This window comes from Vicia villosa, linkage group LG6 (assembly GCF_029867415.1).
Source record: "Vicia villosa cultivar HV-30 ecotype Madison, WI linkage group LG6, Vvil1.0, whole genome shotgun sequence".
NCBI lineage: Eukaryota > Viridiplantae > Streptophyta > Magnoliopsida > Fabales > Fabaceae > Vicia > Vicia villosa.
The window spans coordinates 154085512-154112104 of NC_081185.1; the positions used below are offsets into that span (position 1 = coordinate 154085512).

The following is a 26593-nucleotide window of genomic DNA, read 5'->3' on the forward strand; positions in this document are numbered from 1 at the left end:
ACTATTTCATTAAAAAACTAGAAATCATTGATGACATAGTGTGATAGGATTTGGGTGCGGATGAGTGTACTTCCAACATGACAAATCGGGTGGACTTGCAAGATTAACACTTCAAATACCAAAGTCAATGAATAAACGAGAAGTCATATGAGTGTCAGAATGATTAGAATGCCCAATTCTTAGCATATGAAGAGTTTTATATTGGACAAACAGTTAACATTGCTTCCGTTCATTCTGACATTTAGTGCAGATCATGGTCCCATTATATTTGACATTTGCAAGTTGACATGAGGTCGAAATTACATGTCCATGATTTGAGTAAGGTCATACCTATTCCTTGTGCTTTCCTTCGTAATATTTCTATTGAACCTCGATAAATGAGCCTTATGGACGACCAAAACAGTTTATATAGAAATATTAGTTTGAAATTTTTTTGGTTGATATAAAAATTTATCATAATGAAAATACTAAAATTATTATATCATTATCATTGAAACTAGTATAAGATATTCAATTTAAGAAGAAAAAAATAAAAGTCATTTGTGACATTCAAAATCTATATGAAGATTCGAAAATACTAAAATTTTTATATTATTATAATAAATTAGTTGATGTAAATTAGATATTTTTATAAAAATATTTGCATATTCATTTCTAATATATTCAATCAAAGTCAGTTTGAACTTTATTACAAAAATCTGAAAATCTAATCCCAACCAAATGACACATTTTTAATAAATTTGTAAATCAAATTCTCTTAAAACCAAATCAAACGTACAAATCATGCCCACCAGAAGCATGATAATAGATTAACATCATCCACTAGGCCACAATAATGCAACTAACATTTTTATTTTTATAATATAAGAAAATGTTTCCAAGAAAACATTTTTAAATATATTTCAGGGGTTATTATTGTAATATCGCATTGAATCAGCTCCCAGTTTTTGTTTACGCCTATGCTATGACTGAAACAGAAAAAAAGCTAAAAGAACTAGAGTACCGAAATTACCCTTTATTGATTTCTCTCGTAACCAAAATTCAGTTAATCCAATTCAGGAGGGAAAGGGAAACTCAACTCATCAACAAAGCGTAAGCGAAGAACACGCTTCGTCGCGTCTCAAATCTCATTCATCCGTATTTCATCAATTCGAATCTCGAATCATTCTTTTTCCCGTTCCGTTCCGGTCTTCAACGGCAACATTATCCGGCGTCGTTTTTCGATTCTCCACATGCATTGCCATGAGAAGCGAAGCCTTCAATCGCGTTCATTTTCAGGGTTTCACCAAAGGAATGGCTTCTATAGATTGATTTGTGTTGCTCCACACTATGATGTAACCACTGATTCTAGCTTTTTCACATGAAATTGTGATCACGCTTAATCATGATTAGGTTTATACCTGGATTCGCTCTACCTATCATTCTCCTTACAGGTTTGATCCTATTATCCCTCACTTTTCTTCACATTATTACGCTTAACGCGTCTCGATATTGCCGCTTGAATTTTATGATACTCACACGAGGTATAATTTTAAATATTGGAAGTGATGGGATGCAAGGTTTTACCGCTGTCGTATAGGCTTTCGCATTTTTGGTCGATACATGTGTTGCAACACTAATTGCGGTTGTCGCAGTGTGAATTTGTTCTTTATCATAAAAACAGTGAATAACGGTATTGGTATCCGTTCTCTTGCGTCCGTTTGCACGTTTACATGTAGTTTTTTAGAACCTTGATGAGATGTAATAACAACATGTGTAGTGTCTGTGTCATACCGGTGTCCAACATGTCACACTTTCAATCTCAAGTGTCAAAGTTTTGCAGCTTGAATTCGAATATTTGAGAGGAATTTTAGTTAGTTGCATTATAGTTTTCTCCATGCTTGCTTCATGTACATAAGAAGATCTCCAATGGACATGAATAGTTTATGCAACTCACTTTGGATAGTTTCTCTCTTATTTTGTGGCCACATCACATTTACACAACCCATTATTTCTTACTTTAATGGTGTATATTTAAAAACCCATACTTAGGATGTTAGGGTTTTATTAGAAATGATCAAGTATGATTATACCATTCTTTACCAAAAAAGTCACATTGGTTGTATAGGACAATGCCGATGCAACTTATAAAACACTTGTTTATAGTTACAACTTACAACTTTATACTAGCAATTCCATCTAAAGTTTGAATGGGTTTGCTTGAAATCACATGAAGCTCCTTGTAAGGCTGGCTATCCACCGTTGTTACTTTGCTTTTTGTATCAACTTCTACTCTCTAAATTGCACTTGACATTTTCATGCAGCATCTATACTTAACTGGAGTTTGATATCTTTGGTTGACCTAGTAGCATTCCTATACATTCAGTACACTGTTCCTAGAAAAGGTGGGATGCTTGCTCTGATCCTTGTTATCTATTAATAACATGAGAGTCTTATGCCTTTTTCTGACAACTTAAATATTTGGTGTCCTATCAGGAATTAAGTGATGCTTACATGAGCTACATTTACGATTCTGTTTCTACCCTTTCACCACTTGCTAGTGCTTTTGTTATACTGTAGGTGTAACTGCAGATATAATTGTTATATTTTCATGACTTGTTTTCTTCTCCAAATTAGGGTCTCGTTTGCATCAACAATCTTTGATATCATGGTCTGTTCTTATATTATCCTCATTGACGCTGCTCTCACATGCCATATTTCATGTTGTTTTGGCCATCGAGGGGGATCAGTGGAGTACTGCTGATGCTCAGTGGGCTCAGCTAATTGGATTCATAAGGTAGTTTTTTGTTCTTACCCTTTGTATATTATGATTTCCCTCCCTCCCTCAGTGTATCACCACTCAGAGTATACTACAAGTCTACAAATGCTGTATGAAATGATTTTGCAGAGTGCAGTCTTGGAGGACTTTGCCTATTGACTATTTTTTGGTCGTGCAAGTATTAGCAACCTTTCTTTCTCTAATTGAAATATATGGAAATGGATGTGGTCAAGAGGCATGGAGAAATTTTTATTCGGGGCATCTATGCTCTTCCGTTCTGCCGATAGGTTTGTCGTAAAACTTATCTCTTTTCCCTTATTCTTGCTTTGGGATGGAGTTTTGTTTATAGCATCTCCATCTTTTGCCCATGTTTGTTTCAAGGGACTCACCATCACTGATATACAAAGGCTTGTTCTTGCATTCTTTATTATTTCTAGGCTGTTTCTTTTCTTTTTTGTCTTCTTTTTCTGTTTTCAAGGGTGGTTTTGCTGACCTCTTTATGTACTTGATTTGTTTTCTTCAATAAAATTTATGTTTTGAAATAGAGACGAGATTTGTCATAAAACCACTGTTAGAAATACTAGGATGACTGGTTCTCTGAAATGGTTAAGATTTAAATCCTCACTTTTTTTTTATTAAAAGATTATCATCTGCTCTTATGTTAAAATGAATAATTTATTTGGTTGCATGATGTTGTTAACACTAATAAATATAACAAACTGATTTCTGTCTCTACAGAATAATTATAGATGGATGTTGGTTTTTGGGTTGCAGGATCTCATCTCAAAGGATTGTGTCTTTTATTGTTGCCTGCTATACAACTAATTGCTGGGATTAGTCATGCATCTTGGGTTTCCTTGCCTTTTTTCATTTGCAGCAGTATAGGGCTAGTAGATTGGTCTTGGACAAGCAATTATATAGGTATCTTTCGGTAAGCTTTTCCTCCCCAAGCAAAAAAAGATGATAGTACTATTTTACTGTTCCAGTATAAATTACAAATAGAATTTAATTGGTTCAATGGTTTGTGGTTTTTATGAACTTGAAGGTGGTGGAGATACCTTCTATATTATGCTGGCTTCAATATCATTTTGCTGTACGTATACCAACTTCCTATTGAATTCCCAGAGAACATTAGGTCCATATTTTACCACTTTGGGCTATTCAAACTTTCTACAAAATCAGAATGGTCAGAAGTTTGTTCTGTTCTTTCACTTCTACTTTTCTATATTATGGTAAGAATATATAATGCTCCTATAAATAACACGGTTCTACTGTTGAAAAAGCAGTCAATATTTGTATCATATAAAATACTACTCTTGGACTCATTTATAAGCAGAAATAAATAGTTTCACACTTTTTTAAGATAGTAGTTAATTGCATTTAATTTTCTTGTTTTCATGTAAAAAGGGAAGTATATTTACTAACCTCTAACTATAATGATCATCTACTCACAACATTAAAGACTTAATTAAGATTATTTTAGAAATAACAACATCAAATGTGGACAAATTAGTTTGACATTTGCTTATATTTGAGTCCAACAAATGTAGACACTTTTTTTTTTCTTGCTTATAATTGAGTTCAGACTTCGGAGGTATTACTTACCAATGTATAAGGGGGTGGGTGGGAATATACATTGAGTTTAGGCTTAGGGTATAACTCAATCCCATAAAATCAGCCTCTAAAGTGGAGATTGCTCATGCCTTATGAACCTTACCTAGGCCATGTCTCTAGTTGGATGTGATATTCTCACTCAACACATCCTATCCATAAGACTGGACATCTAGAATGTGGACAATTGCAGGTGGAATAACAAAGATCTTGACCAATAATAAATCTAGAATAGACTACAATACCATTTCATAATTTGGACTTAGGACCTAGTTCAATATAAAATCAGCTCGTGGGGTGGGGATTTACTTAGCCTTATATCTACAACCTAGGCTATATCGCTAGTCGATGTGGGATTCTCAACACAATTAGTTAATCAGAGTGTATGGACTCTTGCACTTTCAAGGAATAAAATGTGTTTTTGAAAGACTAACCTATAGATGGAATTTCTAAATCTTTTGCCAAATTGCTGCAAGACTAGCTTTAGTCATACTAGATTTCTCAATAAACGTTCTTAAAGGAGCGCAGCCAATGTTGCAAGTCATGTTGCGTTGCTCTGAAAATCAACAATAGTAGAATCCTAAATGGGCATGGGAGAAATCTGCACCTTTCTGATATGCACATAACATGTTACAAATGAACCAGTAAAAGAGAAAAATATAATATGAGCTCCACAAGACGTTAATGGAATTCAATGGAGGTCAAAAATGTCAAAGAGATGAACATTGGTAGAAAGAGAATTCAGCAAGATCGCTAGAATGATCATTAACCTAAAGAGCTGGTTGGACAACTTAAAAGAATTTCACTTGATTGATTAGTGGAAATTCCTTTCAAATGTTGCAAAACTTCAATAAATCCACCAAGAACAACGTTTAGGAGCTTTAACTATAAACCTAGAATACAACAACAACAACAGAAAGCCATGCGTTTCTTAAGTCCGCCTATTGATTACTCTAAGATACAACTAATATATTATGAGATATTTTCCCTATATGTAACAATCTCTTGTAGTCTAGGTCACCTATTTTCATTTGCCCTTTGTTCCAGCTATCTTGGATCAGAAATGAGCTAGCCGAAATGAAAATCATCACATCAACAAGAGAAAATGATTTGACTGAGGAACTTCTTCCCACAAGACGTTCTCTCTTTGTTCATGAATACAGGTAATTAACTAGATGCAACATCCTCATTTGATGCTTTTTTCTTTCCAATCATTAGTGGGTCTGATTCTTATTTGGACCCCCCACCACAGTGGAAGCTTTGTAGCATTATGCCGTCCCTCATTATTGGGATGAGAATCTAGCCCGGAGTCAGGTAGTAGGACCTATAGCTTCATGATAGTATTTCCTTATTGGACTTTACCTCTTTTTTTTTTTTGTTTTTTTTATTTATTTTGCATGTTTGAAGCAAAATAGTTTAAGTGTTTTTTAAATGAAAGTTGAAATAGTTAAATTGCTCCTTTCACTTGGCTAAAAAGCTTCTCATAGAACAATGTGCTCAAATTGAACTCTCCTTTACCGAAATAATTGTTTATTCAATCCTTCTTTTTTATCTGTTATCTAGTCAAACTCATTGCCTTCTATCTTTGTTTCAAGCAATATTTTATTTCTTGGTTTTTTAATCTTATGACAGGTTTGGCATGAGGCATAGAAGTTTCATATTGCAAGGAGCTATTTCTCAGACGTTTAGTATTAACTTTCTAGCATATGGCTTTCCGGTACGCATGCTTTAGTTGCTAAATTCCCATGTACAATTCACATCACATACTTGGCCTGATATATGTAACCAGTGAAGTAACATAAATTATTTTCAACAAGAGTTGGCACCTATCCATTTTTTTTCTTTGGTAAAGATTTGATATGAGTGCGGGGGTGAGAAATTTGAATTGGTAATTATCAATAATTTTCACTAGCCAACTGATAACCATGATTTCATGTCCCCGTCATCAATTATTCTCAAAGAAGGAATGGAGCACCTGTCCCCACGATTTTATTATTTATTTTACATTATTAATTATGCCCTCACTTTAAAGTAGTGTCTTGTCCCCACTAAAAAAAATTAAGGCCATGAAATGAGTTTTATTCTTATAAATTTTATAATCTTTTGAATAATTATCTTGTTAATTACATATACTTGGTATACATACTTTTAATACTTTATAGTGTTGAAAATGTTAAAATAAAATTAAAAAAGATCTACTACCTGTTTAAAAAATGTAGACAAATAAATAGAAATTATAATTTGCATTTGACCAAAAGAATTTATAATTTTTTGGATATACAATTGTATAGTATTTAAAATTTATAATATCTCATTTTTTCTCCTAAACAAATCTCTCATTTTTCTCATGGTAATATTGACATTGTTATTTGACTAAATTGCAGTTTTTGTTCCTTATTTTAAAATTTATAATATCTCATTTTTTAAATTACAAAAATTGAATTTTATAGTCCTCAAGTATCACATCTATTGAAATTTTAATCCAAACTCTGATTTTTTGTCCATAAAACAAAGATTCTTCTCAATATAACAAAGTGCTATAGTTTTAGATTAGCGTTGTGGCGTATCCATGACGTGTGTGGTGTCTATGTCGGACTTTGTGCTTCGTAGTTTGTGACTTGTGAGCCCAGTCTCACTATTTGTGACACTTGAGCAAAACTTTTATAAGCTGATTGATTGCATTAATTGTTGCACCTGGCAGATTTCCTTGCTAGTTCTTTCATTCTGGAGTTTCCACTTTGCAAGTCTCTGCTCATTTGGGTTGCTTGCTTATGTGGGATACATCTTGTATGCCTTCCCTTCCATGTTTCGATTGCAGCAACTGAATGGTTTGCTTCTTGTTTTCATTCTTCTTTGGGCAGCTAGCACATATATCTTCAACGTAGCGCTCACTGCCTCCAATAACAAATCTAGGAAGGTACAATTTCTAGTGGCTTTGAGGGATCTAGAAATCTACTAAAATCTTTTTTTTTTTGTTGTTATTATTATGTTCCTCAGTTGCAGGATATGAAGATATGGGAAACTATAGGCTTGTGGCATTACCCTATCCCGGCATACTATTTGCTTGCACAATTTGGTCTTGGTTTTCTTGTCGCCGTGTGCAATCTTGTAAACAATTCAGTGTTATTATGCATTACTGATCAAAGACAATTAACAGCTGATGAATCTGTTGTCGAAGGTGAGAAAAATAGTTGGCATGAGTTGACTACGCGAGCTACTGTGTGAAATTATGATTCCCAGTGCTTAACCATATTCTCCTGTGTGAAGTTATGTGCTAACGAAGTTGGATAACATTTAGCTGTTTAGCTTGCCAAGTTTCTAATTATGTCTTCATGGGAGGAAATTCATTTACGAAACACATTTAAATTCATGTTTACAGCCATCTTGAAAATACTGGTTTCTTAAAATGTAGATACTTCAAATCTTTTGTATGAATTTAGTGACACACTTCAAATTTTTGTAAGTTTGCTAATGGACAGCAAACTACAATCAAGTTTGGGATTATAGAGTACTGGATTTAGGATAATATTTTGCCCAATAATGACAGAACCTTTACCCATGACCTTAGAAAAGAGTACCATCAGTTATTCGAGCTGTAAAAGTATTGACATGAAGAATAGCTATTAAACACAATTAGTCTCCAATCATGTGGTCAGATGCTCTTGAGTCAATAATCCATGAACTTTGTTTATTTCTTGTTGGTATTTAGAGCATGCAAAAAATTATCTTTTTGTGCTACAGTAGTTGTACCAATGGTTTATTGAAGAAATTTTTGTGAAGTTTCCATTTGCTCCTTGCTGAATAGAGATAAGTTAGGAATTAGCTTGAATTTGTTCCCTCTACTGTCTCGATTTCTGGTCTGTTTTTCCTCGGAGGGTTTGACATGAACGGTCCAATATGTGTCCTTGGTTTGGCCCGGTTTCTCGCAGAGGGGCGAGTTTTCTTTTGAAAGGGATGGGGCTATTTCTCCTTGCTGCCACTGTAGAGCTTTCGATAGATGGGGCTGCAGTGGATTTTACAAACATCAGTTTTCTCCTGCTCTCCTCCCTCTTTTGAGAATATTTCCCAAATTTTTGGAAGGGGTTTGATTCCAAGGATTTCCTCACGAACTTCATCAAGTTCTATGTTAAAACCCATTAGGAATGTGTAAGCTCTATCTCTCTCCACCATGTATTTGTACTTCTTATCCTCGTTGCAACTATATTCAACTTCATCATATATATCTAGTTGTTGCCTGTTATGCTCAATATTTATACAACTTGTGACTGAGGTCGCCTTGTCACAAATCATGGAATATGCTCTTGATTCCAAGTATTGCAGACACGTTGTCCACATTGGAGTAGGTTTCTTTCACTACATCCCACATCTCCTTGGCATAGTACATAAAAATTTCTCCAATTTCATTAGTCATGGTATTGAGCAACCATGACATTACTAAGCTGTTTTCCAGCTGCCATTTCTCGAGTTTGGGATCACCTTTTTCTGGACTTTTGGAGTCTCCTATGATTTAGCTTTCCTTCTCTTTTCCTTGAAGGTATATCCTGTCTGACTACACCAATTGATTTTAATCTCGGCCATTCAATTTGTGACCAATGATAGGAAGAAAGTTCCTCTCAACCAAGCTATTGGCTGAACCATGTAGTTTTCTTTCTTGCATGGGCTTAATCTGTATACTAATCTGACTTAATTATACGGGAAATAATTTCTCGTGATATTAATTGAGAATAATTCTATTGACATTAATCTTTGTAACTGCTGCACAATAAGTGTTATGTAATGGCTGCATAACAGTTCTATGATTCTGATATACTTCAACAAATTGTTTAGTCCATATGGTGTATCATTTCTAGATTTTGGGCACTTATTTTCTTCGAATTGGAACAGTAGCATCTTATTTATATGTTTTATACCCTTGAAGAAAATATGTATTTTTTTTTTATCATGAATCATAGTCCGTGTAATGCCATTGCCATGGCAACACATGCTGCTAATTTTTGCCGTTGTGACTTTTGAGAACATCACAAACAGGAAGATATGTTAAATAGGTATAGGCATTGCAGTTTTCCAGGAATTCGGTAGCTCCCATATTAATCCTTCAACCATCGTTTGTAAAATATGATTGCAATTATTATGAAGTTATAGGAAATGAAGAGTTCTTAAATGTCTCTTTGTAGTCTTTCGATTTAACTTTGTATTGTGCATTGGCTTCTGCTCACGTGTCCTATAAATTTTGGTATACTCTTATATTTCATCAGACTTTTTCTGTCAATAAAAAAATACAATTTAAATATGCATTGGATAAAAAATCTTACTGTTTTCTGTTTCTTTCTGTTGTCGAATTTCTAGAGGAAGAAGACACGACAGTATTAGTTGTGGCTACAATAGCATGGGGACTACGCAAGTGCTCACATGTTATAATTTTAACATTGATATTTCTGATTGCAATAAGACCCGGTCTTTTTCATGCTGTTTATAGTAAGTTCAATGTTCAGATTCCTCTTATGTTATTTATAAATTTGTTTATTGATATACTTCTAATGAGGAATTGCTCTTATCTGTATTTTCTGGAAGCATGAGAGGCGGATCCACTCTTTACCTCATCAATTTTGTAGGCTATAATTTTGATCCCCAATTAGTGTTTTATAATATAAGTGAACCACACAGTTCCACCTGCCAAATAACTCACGTTTTTAATTAAAGTAAATAATATAAGTTCTATAGTGAATTGCAACTTATTGTTTATTCATATTGTTGAGAGTTTAAAAATAAGTTTTTTCAAAACATTGGTTATTCACTTTAACTTTTTTTCTGCTAAAAGAAAAGAGAGTTTAAAACTAGCTGGACATTGATAAAATTTAAACTTTTTTGTAGCATTGTCTTTGGAGTAGTCTGAACCGTGTCAGTATTCCTAATTTACTGATTGCGCACACTTTCTGCATGCAGTGATTTTCTTTTTAATTTATCTTTTAAGCAATGCAATCAACAGCAAATTACGTCAAGCTGTTATCCTTTTATGTGAGGCACAATTTGCACTTCAGTTCATTCTTCGACTTGATTTGATCTTCAAAAATTTAGACCAGAAGGGTTCATATGCTTTTCAAATTCTCTCACAATTAGGTAAACATTTTCTTCTTTGGTTAATGTATAAATACACTTTTGTTATGCCGATAAACAGAAAAAAGATACTTTCATTATGCCTGTCGGACATTTGTTTGTTTTTGGGGTCCATATTTAAATTGTGTTTCCTTCAATAAAGTCATTCTATTTATTTATATTATTATTCATGTGAATGTTGCAGGCATGCTTAATCATATTCATTCAATGGATTTCTTCAAAATATCGATTCTTGCCTGCTTCTGTGCAATTCATAATCACGGGCTTCAAACACTTCTTATATTTTCAGCTATTGTGCGACATACATCTTGCCCACCAGTTGGGTTTAACATTTTGAGAGCTGGCTTGATCAAACCTGTCTGTTTATCGGGTTATAGTCCAAGATCTAGTGAAAGCCATGGAACTCATGGTACAACTATTGCAAATACCGACTATTCCCTAGTATTTTTGTATCATTTTATTTTTCTATATCCATTTCTTATTGTGTTTAGACAATAATACTTCCATTGCTTGATTAGTTATGCTACATATTTAGACGAAGTGTGGATGTCAATATTCTAACCATTCTATTAATTATTCAGAGAGGAAGACCATATCATATTTGAAGGTTATAAGACAGAAGTTCCTTTCTGCTTATCGGTCATGTGGTAAATACATTGCCTTCCTGACAATTCTACTCAGCGTATACCTTTGCACACCGAACTATGCTTCATTTGGTTACTTATTCTTTCTTCTACTGTGGATAAGTGGAAGACAACTTGCAGGGAAAACAAGAAAGCATCTCTGGTTTCCTATGAAATTGTATGCTATATTTGTGTTTTTCTCAATTTACAGTGTTGGTGTCTTTTCCAGCTCAAAGATGAGGTTTCCTGGGATCATTGGTTTTCAAACTGCATTTGGCTATAACCCAGAAGCTTCAATGTTACAAAACATTTGGGAACCCTTGGCTGTTTTGGTAGTGATGCAGCTGTATAGCTATGAAAGGAGGCAGAGCAAAAGTTCTAGGTCTAGTAACTCTGATGCACCTGAAATAAGACCTTTTCCTTTTACCAGACGTCTGTTGGTTCGGCATACTGATAAGATACTATATGTTGCCCTGTTTTATGCATCTATATCACCTATAAGTGCATTTGGTTTCCTGTATCTTGTTGGTTTACTTAACTTCTCAAGATTACCAAAGTCTTCTCAGATCCCTGCAAAAGTATTTCTAGTTTATTCAGGACTTCTTATAATGGTGGAATATCTTTTCCAGATGTGGGGAGATCAAGCTGAGATGTTTCCTGGTCAAGCTCACTGTCAGTTATCCTTACTTATGGGTTTACAGCTGTATAAGCCTGGTTTTAAAGGTTTAGAGTCAGGGTTGAGGGGAAAGGTTGTGGTTATTGTAGCATGTATACTTCAATACAATGTTTTTCGTTGGTTGGAAAAGATGCAAGTTGTTAACGGAAACGGAGATAGATGGAATGAGCCTTGTTCTCTATTCGGTCCAGTTGAAGGTCCTAATGAAACTCCTAGTTCACCAACAATTAAAAGAGGTACAAGAAGTCGTTCATGGCCAACAGTTAATTCTGTATTATCCCTAGGGGCAGATTCAGGGCAAAGAGACGGTGTAAAAAAAAATCAACTTTTGCATTTCTGGGGGAGTTCAAAGGATAGCTTGAAGTGGAACAGAAAGCGGCTTCTTTTCTTGAGAAAAGAGAGGCTGGAAATGCAGAAGACTGTTTTAAAAGTATCTTTGAAGTTCTGGACAGAGAACATGTTCAATTTATTTGGTCTTGAAATCAACATGATTGTTTTGCTTCTTGCTAGCTTTGCTGTGTTGAATGCCATCTCCTTGCTCTATATAGCATCACTTGCTGCTTGTGTTCTTCTACATCGGCTACTCATTAAAAAGTTATGGCCTGTTTTTGTTTTTCTATTTGCTTCTATCATCACTATTGAGTACTTGGCTATCTGGATGCATTTTGCTTTTACACACCAACAGATTGGCGAACAAGTACCATGCCGTGACTGTTGGCGAGTATCAGATATATATTTCAGTTACTGCAAAAGATGTTGGCTAGGTATCTCTCCATTAATGCATGTTTCTTTATGTGTGTTCAGATAGTTGACAGCAGGTATATGTCTTGTGGATAAACATGTAACACATGTATAACAATCCCAAACCCTGTTTTTGACACTAGAGAATGTTTATAAGTCAGGACTGGAGAGTTTTGCTATTTGTTACGTGATAATTTTCCCCAATAATTTATTTTAAGTGCCTTCACTGCAGGAATTATTGTTGAGGATCCTCGTATGCTTATTAGCTATTATGTGGTTTTCATGTTTTCATGTTTCAAATTCCGGGCTGATCAGGCATCTACTCTCACTGGATTAGAGATGTATCAGAAAATACTGTTGCAGTGGAAGTCTGCATCTGTACTGAGTGATCTTTCATTTGAAACAAAAGGATATTGGACAATTCTTGACCACTTGAGGCTTTATGGTTATTGTCACTTGTTAGATTTTGTTCTTTCATTAATTTTGATTACCGGAACTCTTGAATATGACATGCTGCATTTTGGCTATCTTGGTTTTGCTCTAGTTTTCTTCCGAATGAGGCTAAAAATACTAAAGAAAGGAAATCAAATCTTTAGGTACTTAAGGATGTACAACTTCGTTGTTATCGTCCTATCTCTTGCATATCAATCTCCTTTTGTTGGTGACTTTAGTGAGATCAAAAGTGGTTCCGTAGGACGGATAAATGAATTGGTTGGATTTCACAAATATGATTATGGTTTTCGAATTACATCAAGATCATCATTTGTGGAAATCATCATATTCATGTTAGTATCACTACAGTCATACATGTTCTCATTTCCAGAATTTGTTTATGTATCAAAATATCTTGAGAAAGAACAGATCGGTGCTATACTGCGGCAACAAGAGAAGAAAGCTGCTTGGAAGACTGCTCAGTTACAGCACACACGTAAAACTGCAGAGCTGAAGCATGCCCGAAGCTTGCAGGTGGAAAAGATGAAATCAGAGATGCTAAACCTTCAAGATCAGCTCCATAATATGAGCACTGATGCAAACTGTAGTAATGCTTCTCTCGAAATAGATGGCCTACGAGAAAGAGGAAATTCTTCCCTAGATTTTCATAGGGAAAACGAATTCTGGAAGAAAGATCTTGATATACATACCGAGTCAACAGGCCCAAATAATGTGAATCAATCTCTATTGAGTGGAAAATCTCCAAGGTCACTGGCACCAGAATATTGGAAGCACCCAATGGATTCACCTCATGGAATTGTTGGCGTAAAAGATAGAACTGAACGCAATGGTGATTTGGATTTAAAAATAAGGAATCGTTATAAACTTCGAGTTAGGAAAAATGCTTTAGTTTCAGCTGTACATTTCATAGGAAAAGGAGTATCTCAGGTGCAGTCACTTGGAAATATGGCAGTTAGCAATCTAATGAACTATCTGAAGATAGAACGCGAAGAACTAGAGTCAACCGAGGATTCATCTGATGATGAAGAGTACTATGAGATTGAGAATCTGAATACTGGTGCAGACCCTCTGGAGTCTACATTTTCCATACACTCTCTTAATGATCATACGGTGCCTGATACTGCTTGCCTTCAAATTGGCATTATTTTCCGTTATATGTGGTCCCGAATGAGGTCGAATAATGACGTTGTTTGCTATTGCTGCTTTATTCTAATATATCTATGGTCCTTCAGTATACTTTCTATGGTCTACCTAGCAGCTCTCTTTTTATATGCTCTTTGTCAAAATACTGGTCCCGGTTACATATTTTGGGTTACTATGCTGATTTACACTGAGATGTGCGTTTTGCTTCAATATTTGTATCAAATCATCATTCAACACACCGAGTTTGAGTTCCGCATGAGCTTGCTTCAAGAATTGGGATTCCCTGCGAAAAAAATAACATCATCTTTTGTTACAAACAACTTACCATTTTTTCTAGTATATATATTCACTCTCTTGCAAACCTCCATAACTGTGAAAGATGGTGGTTGGACAATCGCTGCAGAATCCAACTTTTTTAAGAGAAGAAATCAAAGCTTCACAGAGGATGTACAGTGCTCCACCTTCCAAGATAGATTACAGAGATTATTCTTACCACTGAAAAATGCACTGAAACGGTTGGTCAGAAGCCTCTGTAGGTACTGGAGATCATTAACTTGGGGTGCAGAAACACCCCCGTACTTTGTGCAGTTGTCTATGGAAGTTAACTTGTGGCCTGAAGAAGGAATTCAGCCAAAGAAAATCGAATCAAGAATAAATAAGTCACTGAAGATATTGCACAATAGAAGATGCAGGGAGGATAAACTTTTCAAGTTGCATTCAGCAAGTAGGGTTCGTGTACAGAGCATCGAAAAAAGTGAAGAGAACGAAAACTTGTGTCTTATTGTTTTTGAGGTGTTATATGCCTCCCCTTCAATTGAGTTTACCGCTGAAGAATGGTACAGCTCATTAACTCCAGCAGAGGATGTATCCAATGAGATTCGTAAAGCTCAACACATTGGTATTTTCAAAGAAATTGGGTTTCCATATCGAGTAATTTCCATCATTGGTGGTGGGAAAAGGGAAATTGATCTGTACGCCTACATCTTTGGAGCTGATTTGGCTGTTTTCTTCTTAATAGCTATATTTTATGAATCAGTTATGAAAGCTAACAGCGAGTTTCTTGAAGTCTACCAGCTTGAAGATCAGTTCCCAGAAGATTTTGTATCGGTTCTCATGGTAAGAATTGCTCACAGACGTTATAACATTGGTGCTTTATTTGTAAATTGTATCAGATATTGCAAGTCCTATTACGAGGTTTCTCTTGGCTGATCATTCTGTTGATGGAACTTAAGCTATGTTTGGATATATAATGATGAAGGAATTGAATGGAGAGGGATATAATATTACTGTTGTTTGGATTTTTTTTTATTTTATGGAACACCACAAAAAATGACTTGTTTCACTTCACCCCTTATCCTGTGAATTATAGGGGAAGAAAAAAAAGAGTATTCAAAGGAATGACGTTCCTATTTTAAACAGTCAAAATAATCAATCCTAGTATTATTTGATTTTATTCCACTTCATTTCATCCTTTTTTATCAATCCAAACATAGTCTTACCTTTTACGTTGAAAGCATTTATAAGTTCATTAGTTCAAAGTTTGCCAATTTTCAATTATTTGATGACAACATTTATCTTCCTTCATGCTTCATTAATATTGCAAACATTATTATAGATTCATAAACACAGATTAGGGGAATGTATCAGATAAGTTTAACCTCAAGTTTTCAACAGAAGACATAAAAGAAACCAATAAACATGCTACCAAACAAAAAAGTTGTATGAGCTGAAAGGTTGTTGGGGTTAGACGTTTGGATATCCAAAAGAAAAAACAGCACCAGAAGACCGCTAATTTCTTTTTTCTTCCAAGGGCTCACATAACTTCTGTTCATAAATTTTCAAATATTGGTAGTGTCTTTCTATGCCAAACTCTCACCCATTTCATTTGTTTTTATAAGATGCATAGTTTAATACATTCCACTGCTTGATCCATTCGACCAATGAATATCAACTTTTTGAATCTGCCACATTGAAAATAAAATCCTATCTCTAGCTAGTTACTCAGTGTAAAATTTGTTTCTTGCAGGTTGTCTTTTTCTTGATCGTGCTGGATCGAATTATATACCTCTGTTCATTTGCAACAGGAAAAGTTATTTTCTATTTATTCAACCTTGTTCTCTTCACATGTTCAATCACGAAATATGCCTGGGACATGGATCCTTTGCACAGATACTCTGGAAGATTAGCACTCCGTGCCATTTATTTTACAAAAGCAATTTCACTGGTTTTGCAAGCAATGCAAATTCATTTTGGGATTCCACACAAAAGCACTTTGTACAGGCAGTTTTTGACAAGTAGTGTTTCACGAGTTTATGTTTTGGGGTTTCGACTTTATCGAGCTATACCTTTCCTCTATGAATTGAGATGTGTGCTAGATTGGTCTTGCACGACAACATCTTTGACTATGTATGACTGGCTAAAGGTATGTACGTGCTCAACAGTCTCCATATTCTTTCTTTATGATAATATTTTATTTATGTTACTGTTATATTATGAGTTATGCCTTTCGCATATTAATATAGAGCTCCTTGTTTTGCCATTCTTGAACAGTTGGGGTAGAACATTTGGACATCATTAATGCCCGTGATGGATCATCTAATGCAAATCTGGAAAATATCATTTTGAAATAAATCCAAGAGTCTTATTATTAATAGTGAAATGTGAATATTAGGGACTATTGACTTAGTATGTTGAGAAAAAAATCTAGCAATTTCTCAACAAAATCTAGCAATTTCTCAACAGTTTATGATATAATTTAAACTTCCATTAATCTATATTACAACGAAGTTAAAGCTTTAATTTTATTTTAGAAATTAGAAAGAGGACTATAACATGTCACTACATGATGGACAGTTTTGGCATACCAAAATTGTCTGGGTAGCACCAAAGAAGGAAAACAGTCATTGAAAATAAGCCGTCACAACTAAAAATTATTATTAATGAAGACAAAATGTTGTAGCCAGGAGCAGTGCAGAGGCTGAATTCCATTCCGTGTCCCAGGGTTTTTGTGGAATATTAGATTAAAAAGTTTATGAATGAATTGAAGATCTCTAGCCCAAAACCAATCAAAGTCTATTGAGATAATAAAACAGCTATTTCCATTGCCAATAATCCTGTCCAACACGACAGAACAAAATATGTTGAAATGGACAAGCACTTAATTAAAGAAAATTGATTGTGGTGAGATTTGTATGTCTTATGTACAACCACAAGTCAAGTAGCAGACAATCTCACAAAGTCTTTCAAAGAGACAATTTGATGACATGGTGAGCAAGCTTGCAATGAGTGACATAGACATGCCAGTTTAAGGGGGAGTGTTGGAATTTATTCAATTTCAAGTAAATCAGCACAAAATCATCAGCCCATTATAGCTAGATATAAATAATAATTCAGCAGCATTATGTGTATTTATCACATTATGACTTAACATTTATAGGGAGAATAGTTCCTCTGACGGGGAGAATTATTACTCTGATTTTCAGGTTATAAGAGAACAGTTAAGTTAGTAAAATAGAGTTAGTTAGAAAGAGTTTGTTAGACTATAACAAACTCTCTGTGCTGAGCTGGCACAGCAGTATCTCTATAAATACTGTGTGATGTAACAAGATCATTCAATTCAGTTGCATTCAATCTAACTGATTTCATTCTATTCTCTCAATTATGCCTCTTTTATCTTTTCCTAATAGTACTTTTATACTCTATAAATACCTCATGTATTATTTACCAAATCAAGGAAATACGTTTATCATTTGTGTGTGTTTCTTTCTATAGAGTGAGACCCTTCACCTTACACGCCGATTTTGTAGATTTGTCATATTATGGAAATAAACATTCATGGGCTGGTAATTTTTTATAGCAAAATCTTAATATAGTGGATGTTAATAGTTTCAGAAACAGGCACCTGAGCTAAAATTTGATAGTTTGATAGTTACTGTTAAGAAAATGTGGTTTGGCCTAATTCAATCCTACAAAATCGGCTAGTAGGGTGAGAATTGCCTCCACTTATAAGCACATGTTCAGGCCATATATAGTCTGATGTGGAACTCTTAACAGTTACAAGTATCTTAGTATTCGTGAATTAATACTCCAGCAAATTGATGTTTTTCATTGAACAACTTAGATTCATAACTCCTATATCAGCTAAACATGTAGACTTGGTATTTTGTTATCTACTTCTCATAAGCAGTTTGCGTTTTTATCTCATTTATATCTTTTTAACAATCTAACTTTCTTTCTAGCTGGAAGATATTCATGCAAGCTTGTTTCTTGTCAAATGCGATGCGGTTTTGAATAGAGCCAGCCACCAACAAGGACAAAGGCAGACAAAAATGACAAAGTTCTGCGGTGGAATATGTTTATTCTTTGTTTTAATGTGTGTTATATGGGCTCCAATGCTGGTAAGAATAAAAATTCTAATATCATCTTTTTGTTAAAATTAAAAGTTCCAACTATGAATCTCATTTTGTTTCGAGATAAGTGCCTTCAGGATTTTATGGATAAAAAGGTACTGTTCAGGCTAAAGGGGTTGTTTAATCGTACAACTTTAGGGCCGACAATGTTGTATGAGATGAAGCGTTGGGCGGTAAAATTTCACCATGAGAGTAAGCTTAGGACTCCCGAGACGATATCATTAGATAAAGTTGGGGTAGCACATATTGTAGAAAATATGGCTAGATCTTGGCTCCTTTTCCTAATAGGTCATGTCATGACTACAACCAACACACAGTGTTTCTTTTCGGGAACGATGTAGCACTCAGTGGTTCAGCCTAGATTATAGTTTTAAGATGTCTTGACTCACAATGCAATTGTACATATTTCAAATTTAAATACCAAGGCTGACATGATCTGCCATTCTGATGTTTTTCCAAAGGCTGTTAAATACTATATTTTCTTTTAGATCAATTATAGAGTGGCTACTTACTACAGTAATATCGGACACTGTTTCCCCTAAATTATTTATTGAACTCTCACTTTGCATCATTTCTTCAAAGTTACATTTTCTGGACAGATGTACAGTAGCGGTAACCCAACAAATATTGCAAACCCAATCAAAGATGCCAGTGTTCGGGTTGATATAAAGACATTAAGTGGGAGGTTGACATTGTTTGAGACTACTCTGTGTGAAAAGATATCTTGGGAAAGGCTTGAAGCTCGCACAAGTTTGGATCCTCTGGGTTATCTTAGTGCATACAATGACAATGACATTCAATTAATTTGCTGCCAATCAGATGCAAGTAGATTGTGGCATGTCCCACCTGTTGTGCAGGCTAAATTTATGAAGTCCCTTGGGTCAAATATGGACATTACTTTCTTTTGGGAATTCACCAGAGATAGGCCTAAAGGAAAGGAAGTAGTGAAATATGAATTAACAATACAGGAGCAGGATCTTCCCACATCTTATGAAGTGGCCAGAGTCTTCAATGGTACTTCCAATAGTTTCCCGGTATACAATATTTATCCCAGATATTTTCGGGTCACAGGCTCTGGAGATGTGCGGTCTCTGGAACAGTCGGTATGTATGTCTAACTTACATTGACCTAATTTTAGGCTTGAACAAAATATCCAATCTAAGACCAAAAAAATGCTCCTAGTATTATTAATTGAACTGCTACTTCATTCACTGACTGGCTCAGACAATAACGGGCATAACGTCTTTGCAGGTGGAGCTGGTTAGTGGGGATCTTGTCCTTAACCGCGGGGATCCAGAGTGGTGGTCTTTCTATGATCTCGACATCTCAGATTCACACGGATGTGGGAAGTTCCCAGGACCAATGGCTATAATTGTATCTGAAGAGACCCCTCGTAAGTTCAACCGAAGCTTTACTACAACTACCTATCTTTTCGATATCCACGAATCGAGGCAGAACTTCTTTTCTTCTAAGATATGATCAAATATCTTAACTAATACCAATTTATCTATTCTCTTTGCTGCTTTAGAGGGCATTATCGGTGAAACTCTAAGCAAGTTCAGCATCTGGGGACTTTATATCACCTTTGTGCTTGCAGTTGGACGTTTTATCAGATTACAATGCTCTGATTTACGGATGAGAATTCCTTTTGAGAACCTTCCTTCTTGTGACAGGTACCCCTAACAGTTAGCTATATTATAATGAATGGTCATCAATGGGATCCCTTCTGTTTTATTGGGAAATTAAATGAACGGGTTCTGATGATTTCTATAATATGTTTATTGATGTAGATTGATGGCAATATGTGAAGATATATATGCTGCAAGAGCAGGAGGAGAGCTTGAAGTGGAAGAGATTCTGTATTGGACGCTTGTTAAAATCTACCGCTCTCCACACATGTTATTAGAGTATACCCAGGCTGAATAACTTCTTGGAATAAATACGCGATTTTCAGACTCCCGGTGCATCAACATGCAGAATATTGATAATTGAGCATGATCTAACTCTCAGATGGAAACGGCAAACCAGGAAGACAACAAACATGTAAAGGCCGCTCAACTATATCATTCTCGGATTATATCTTTTACTGTATGGAGCTGGCCACTTACAAACTATCAGGAGTCACTTGGGATCTTACAGGTGATAGATATATTGAACGTGGTTTACTGATGGTTCTGATTCCAGGCTATGTCATGCTCTAATCATGAATAGGTTGAGGTCGAATATGCGCTTAAGGCAGGTTAGGATTAATGAAACCAAACTATCTTGCTTATTAAGGTAAATGTGATACTGGTTGATTATTTATCACAAATTACAATCTAAATTCATATTTTCATTAATTATCATTTATTTACCTGATGCTTATGTTCTATAACTTTTTGTGTGGTTAGTGTAAATATGGCTGCATAAAAAAATCATTTGTTTTGCTTATATATGTAATGCTACATTGCTACTCCTTAAGTGGCATGTTTTCTGTAAAATGTATACATTATTTAGTTAATATGTCTTAAGAAAATAGAAGGCCGTGTTTCAACAAAACTCAGGTATACTCTTATGATGTTCTTCGTGTTCTCCTTCTATTGGAGTTGGAGACGTGGAGAAGGAGATAGTTGGTTTTGGTGTTTTGTATTTGGATCATGTAAATAAATTTAGTTCGAAGATATTTAAAATGGGTAATGCATATGTATTGGGATGCATATGCATTACCCATTTAAAATTTCATTGCCACTAAGTTTCAAATAATTTTCAAAGTATTTTTTTTCTTTTTGGGATAGTGTTAACCGGTTAACATATTTTGGTTAACGAGTTACATGATCTATAAAAGCTATCCAGTGGCTAGTTTTGAATGTGTTAACTGGTTAACACATTTTGGTTAATTAATTACACCTCCGTAGAATTCAAATTTTTTTAAGGCAGCGCTTCAGTTGTAACCCGTTACATCATTTGTGTTAATTTTTTCATATATTTTCTAATTCAAACTCATTTGGATTTTGCACCTTTAAAAATTGCATTGTTTAAACAAAATGCACTCATTCAAAGTGGTTTGATACTCCTATAAATAGTGCATATTTCAAATCAATACAATTCAAATACATTCTTCATCTCATTTTTCAAACACAAGTGCATTGTCTCCTAAACTTTCATTGAAATTTGCTGCATACAATTTTCATAACAGTCCAAGAAGTTTCAGCATCATATTCTTTGAGCACTTGTATACCATATTGAGAATTGTACACTTGAAATAGAATATCAATTCTTATAATCGATAAACATCTTACACCTTCAAACTTCTTGTAAAATTCAAAATTGTGTGTACCTTGTTGTTTAGGATTGTTGGAAATAAGAGAGTGGAAATGAAATAATTGTTTTCTTTTTCTACTTGGTTGGTGTAGATATCTTGTTGTCCAAGATGGTTGGAAGCAAGTGAGTTGAATTAGAGAGGATTGTTCTCATTTCAACTTAGTTGATCATAAGGTGTGGTTTCCTTAGTGATTGGTTAGAGTCTTGTGTAGAAAGACTATATGTGTCTTGTCTAAGGATCTAACAATATTAAAATCTCTTACATGTTGTAAGGGGACTAGACGTACTCTCGGATTGTAAGGGTAACTAGGATAATTCTTGGTGTTCTTTATCTTTTTGCACTTTATCGCTTTCATCACATTACGTAAACTAGTAAGTAAAGAATCGTCCTTGCATAAACCTAGAAAATTTATAGTATCTAATTCACCCCCCTCTTAGGCGCACTACTCAATACTTATAATTTACAGGAGCACCGACATACCAGAATTGGTCAGAAAGCGTCTTTAGACATTAACAACAAGTAGAGACATTTAAAATATTCTTCATGCAAATACAGAGAATCTGTGCTTAAGAGTGACAACACGTGCATTCTAATTATCTTGGTAGAGGCAAGTCAAACGCTTCCATACATCCAAAGCTCTGGAGCCAAGCTCCAAGGATGGTGTGGCCCACTGGTCATAATTGAGGTTAATGACAAGTGGTGGATGCTTGTTTTCTGAAGGCACAATATTTTGCAGGACCCAGTGAGAGCGAGCATGAACACGACATAGCTCTGCTCATGTTCCATAGCGATCAATTTCCATGTCAAGCTTCATAGGAATATTATTACTAATATTGGAAACAACGAGTGCCTGATGAAATTTGGCTTGGCAGAGGATGATGAAGGTGGTGTTGGGGTTTCCATCTTGGAATGAGGAGTCTCTGTTTATTTCGTTGTTGGAGGAGTAAGACATGATGTGTACGGACCGTGTGATCAGAGCAAGGGAAGGAAATTTGGCTGCGACGCAATTAGAGGGAAAGAGGGAGAAGACGGTGGAGGAAGGGTAATGAAAGAGGTTGCGACAATGACGATGCAACATTATGTGATACTAAGACGGCGACAACACATGATGAAGAGCTACTGCGATGGCGGTAGCAGCTTTTGAGGAGAAGCGGCGGTGGTCAAGGGGAAGGAGCTATTGCGGTGGCGGTGAAAACTTATGAGGAGAAGCAGCGACATCGGCGACACTATGGGAGGAGCTACTACAGAGGCAGGAATTTTAATTAGGTTTGAATGTTTACTTGTTCCGATACCATGTAAGATATTGAGATCAACCGTGTGAGAGTAGCACTACGAGGACTGTATTATATATGTTGAGATTTATAATTCATTACATGTTATAGTCCATGTGAGACTTATATACAATTATTCTTTAACAAATAAATACATATTCTATCAATGGGAGGCATTAAACAATCATGTTTCAACTTCATCTAAAACCAACGATTGTTGTTAACAAAATCAACTTTTATGTATACCCGCAGACATAGATAGAGATACCAAAAAGTGAGACAAAACTGATGTTTAAGGTTGTTGGACAGTGAGACTAATATCACACTTTATCTAGAAGCAATAGGGTAACCCATGTCAAGAATCGTCATCCATTTGTCACGATCTTGAATATCTAAACTAGAGATTTGCAGTAAACTTCTAACTTCTGTGAGTATGTCATAAAATACCTTAGAATACAAATGATTGTTTTAGTAAACTTCATCATCTAGTTGCATCAGAACCAATGACTTATGGAATGCTACAACTATTGCTCAAACTCAAATACCTTGAGATCGTATCATAGAACCCAATCAGATATCAACACATACTACCTCAAAATGCTGCAAATGTTTCTCAAACTCAAACTCCGTACTTGAATACATGAATATGGTCCATATAATCATAACATGCTCTTGCATATTAGCCTTAATGTACTCCTTGCACTTCGAACTAACATTTTTTGAAATATGGAACACAGACAAGAGATGAAATGAGGACTAAAACACAACTTCAATGGAATTCATTAGTGCAAGTTCCTAATCCATCACCATGATCTTGGAAAGAAACTTCTATGATGTGAACAACTTATTTAACTTCTTTAGTGGCCATATGAAGTTTGCCTCCCTTTCATGTTCCAAGTAGGCAAAATCAACCGAGAAAAGTCTATTTAGTTGACGTCACACCAAAATATCAAGTACTGGGAGCCGATACATATTAGTTTTACATGTATAGTCAAAGATCAAGACAAAATGAAACACGTTCAACAGCTTCACAGAATTAGGATGTGTCCAGAATATATCAGCAATAACGTCTAATTCCTCCCTATTCTTGGCTCTACATATATATTTTTCATCATGAATTAAGGTCAATAGATGTTGCATTTTTGTGTATGGACCTCTAGTAGTAGATTCGTATAGCCTCCATATCTTTCAATGCAACAACTATGAACCTCAACGCTATGTGATATTTTGTCATGTCATTCACAAACAGTCTTTCATCAGGTTTTAGACCTAGTATATCACGACCCTCTAAATCCTTAGATAGATCATGATTTTGAATACCACATCTAACTATTATTTTCTAACCACTACTGTTTGACACATATCTCAACTTAAATGGGCATTTAATTCTTCTACTACAAGTGACTTGAGACAATTTCTGGTTCTTGTAGTTTCCTTCGCTTTCACAGTCCATAGTCAATTTTTCTTTCCTCCCTCTTTTCCTATTTATTGTATTAGAACGAACATTAATAAAAATAATACTATGGTGTCCCCAATTGGTTGTGCCTATGATAACACTTCGGTCCGAAAGAGAAATATTTGTCAATTAAAACATATAATGAATACTCATAGATACATCATAACTCAATTATAAATTTCAAAAGTTCATACAACACATGTTAATAAACATACCAAATCACTAGTGAAGAACTAGGTAAAATCTATAGGAGAACCATTCATCTCATGTGCATGCAAGAAGAACATGTTTAACTAACTATATTTTTCTTCTTTTGGATGAGTACAAAATCTATCGGATTTTTTAATAACACTACTAGATTTTTGCGGTTACTATTTTCTGAAAGTATTTTTTTTTTCCGCACAAATTATAACTTTTAAATTGGTCAATAATGACATGAATAATTTTGACATTCTTAAAATATACGAGGATATCAAAATCAAATTAGGGGTGTTAGTGTTTTTCCGTAATTTTGATAGTATTAAGTCACCATCATATGAAAAAGCAATGACACTTATATCTACGGGTGTTTGTAGTGCGGTTTAGGCAATTTTGATGTTAAAAGTTATTCGAACCGCAAGAGAAAAAAAGTGTGGTTCGGTTTGCTTCGGTTGACTTTGAGAAATAAAATTGAACCAAACCAAACCAACATAGTTCGAATTAGATCAGATGATTTTGTTTTTACAATTTTTTTTATTGAGTCATTCATACATATATAGAGAACAACATAACTTTGTGTTTAGTTGGTCATACATTACTAAATAATAACAAACCTCATCATATTTAGACAAAAATATCTCATTTACTATACAAAAACTAGATAAGACAAAAATGGAATTAAAAAGAACAATAACATAAAAGTAAGAAAATGATAAAGAAGAACACGGGAAAGGAGGTAATAAAGAAGAAGATGTGAGATGTAAATGACAAAGAAGATGAAAAGAAGATGTGATGCTGCTATGAGCGATTTGAAAAGACTGGAACTAAAACCTTAAATGTGAGGAAGGAAAAATCATTCTTAATCATAAGGCTGCAGTATAATAGGTTTGAGTTTGAGTTGGATGTAAGTTAAGTAAATTTTAGATTGTAACGTAATGCAGCTTGATTTGATTTAGTTTGCAAAATACAAATTGTACCAAACCGAGGCGTGAAGTTCTGTTTTTTATTTTATAAATTAACGATCTCAAAATCATATGAAAATATTTTTATTTCATTATTTCTTTGCTTTTAAAATATTCAATAATCTATATAGAATTTATATTCTTTTAAAAATGTTATAATTAAAGTTTTATGTTGAAATGTGTTCAATAGTTAATTGTTAAGAAGTGTGGTTGGGCCTAACTCAACCCTACAAAACCGGCTTGTAGGGTGAGGATCCATATATTGTCCGATGTGGGACTCTTAACACACCCCTTCACGCCCAGGACTAGACAACTGGAGCGTGGAAATAATGGCGGGTGGCCCGATAGCGAAAACCATAGAAGGTGGCCCACCGGATCTTAAACCAGGCTCTGATACCATGTTAAGAAGTGTGGTTGGGCCTAACTCAACCCTACAAAACCGGCTTGTAGGGTGAGGATTGCCCTCACTTATAAGGACATGTTCATGCCATATATTATCTGATGTGGGACTCTTAACATTAATCAACAATAGAAAATAAATAATAATTAATTTGTATTTAAAACTATCTTTCATAAACATTTATCGTATAAATATTCAAAATACACTAAAATTAATTTGAATAAGTGATTGCAAACACGTGAATTATGAATGAAAAATTGTTTATGCTTGTAGTATTTGGACGACAAAGAATCAAGTGAGAGAAAGATGTAACATGAATATTGGGAGTGGAACTGCTATTTCATAGAGGGTGCTACTTTCGAACTCTTTAGGATGTTATATTGCAACTGTTTTTGATGCATCAACTGCATTGCGAGTTCTGCAGTTTCAATTATTCAATAAGGGGGTATACAGTTTGCAAAAAGATATGCACAAGTC

At 34.8% G+C, this 26593-nt stretch overlaps 1 protein-coding gene across 3 annotated transcripts; it reads left to right on the forward strand.

Annotated features, from left to right (window-relative positions):
* Positions 1-1021: 1021 nt before the first annotated feature.
* LOC131610619 (piezo-type mechanosensitive ion channel homolog) lies at positions 1022-21175 on the forward strand. 3 transcript variants are annotated; one of them, XM_058882610.1, is made up of 21 exons: positions 1023-1433; positions 2304-2384; positions 2617-2776; positions 2888-3045; positions 3533-3689; positions 3804-3990; positions 5417-5532; positions 6002-6086; positions 7071-7286; positions 7373-7547; positions 9716-9844; positions 10313-10486; positions 10668-10892; positions 11065-12546; positions 12756-15235; positions 16146-16541; positions 18358-18516; positions 19128-19631; positions 19780-19921; positions 20057-20201; positions 20319-21175. In XM_058882610.1, exons 1-21 carry the CDS (start codon positions 1385-1387, stop codon positions 20452-20454), a joined length of 7356 nt encoding a protein of 2451 aa, XP_058738593.1. In that variant the 5' UTR covers positions 1023-1384; the 3' UTR covers positions 20455-21175. The 3 variants fall into 3 exon arrangements, with proteins under 3 accessions (XP_058738594.1, XP_058738593.1, XP_058738592.1); XM_058882609.1 differs by having other exon boundaries at positions 1024-1433; positions 7367-7547; XM_058882611.1 differs by lacking the exons at positions 18358-18516; positions 19128-19631; positions 19780-19921; positions 20057-20201; positions 20319-21175 and adding an exon at positions 16670-18350 and having other exon boundaries at positions 1022-1433; positions 7367-7547.
* Positions 21176-26593: the final 5418 nt, after the last annotated feature.

Coding starts and splice junctions, on each gene's coding strand:
- LOC131610619 (XM_058882609.1), top strand. CDS start 1,385: ATGATTAGGTTTATACCTGGATTCGCTCTACCTATCATTCTCCTTACA. Junction 7,287..7,366: donor CCAATAACAAATCTAGGAAG/GTACAATTTCTA, acceptor TATGTTCCTCAG/TTGCAGGATATGAAGATATG. Junction 19,632..19,779: donor TGCGGTCTCTGGAACAGTCG/GTATGTATGTCT, acceptor ACGTCTTTGCAG/GTGGAGCTGGTTAGTGGGGA.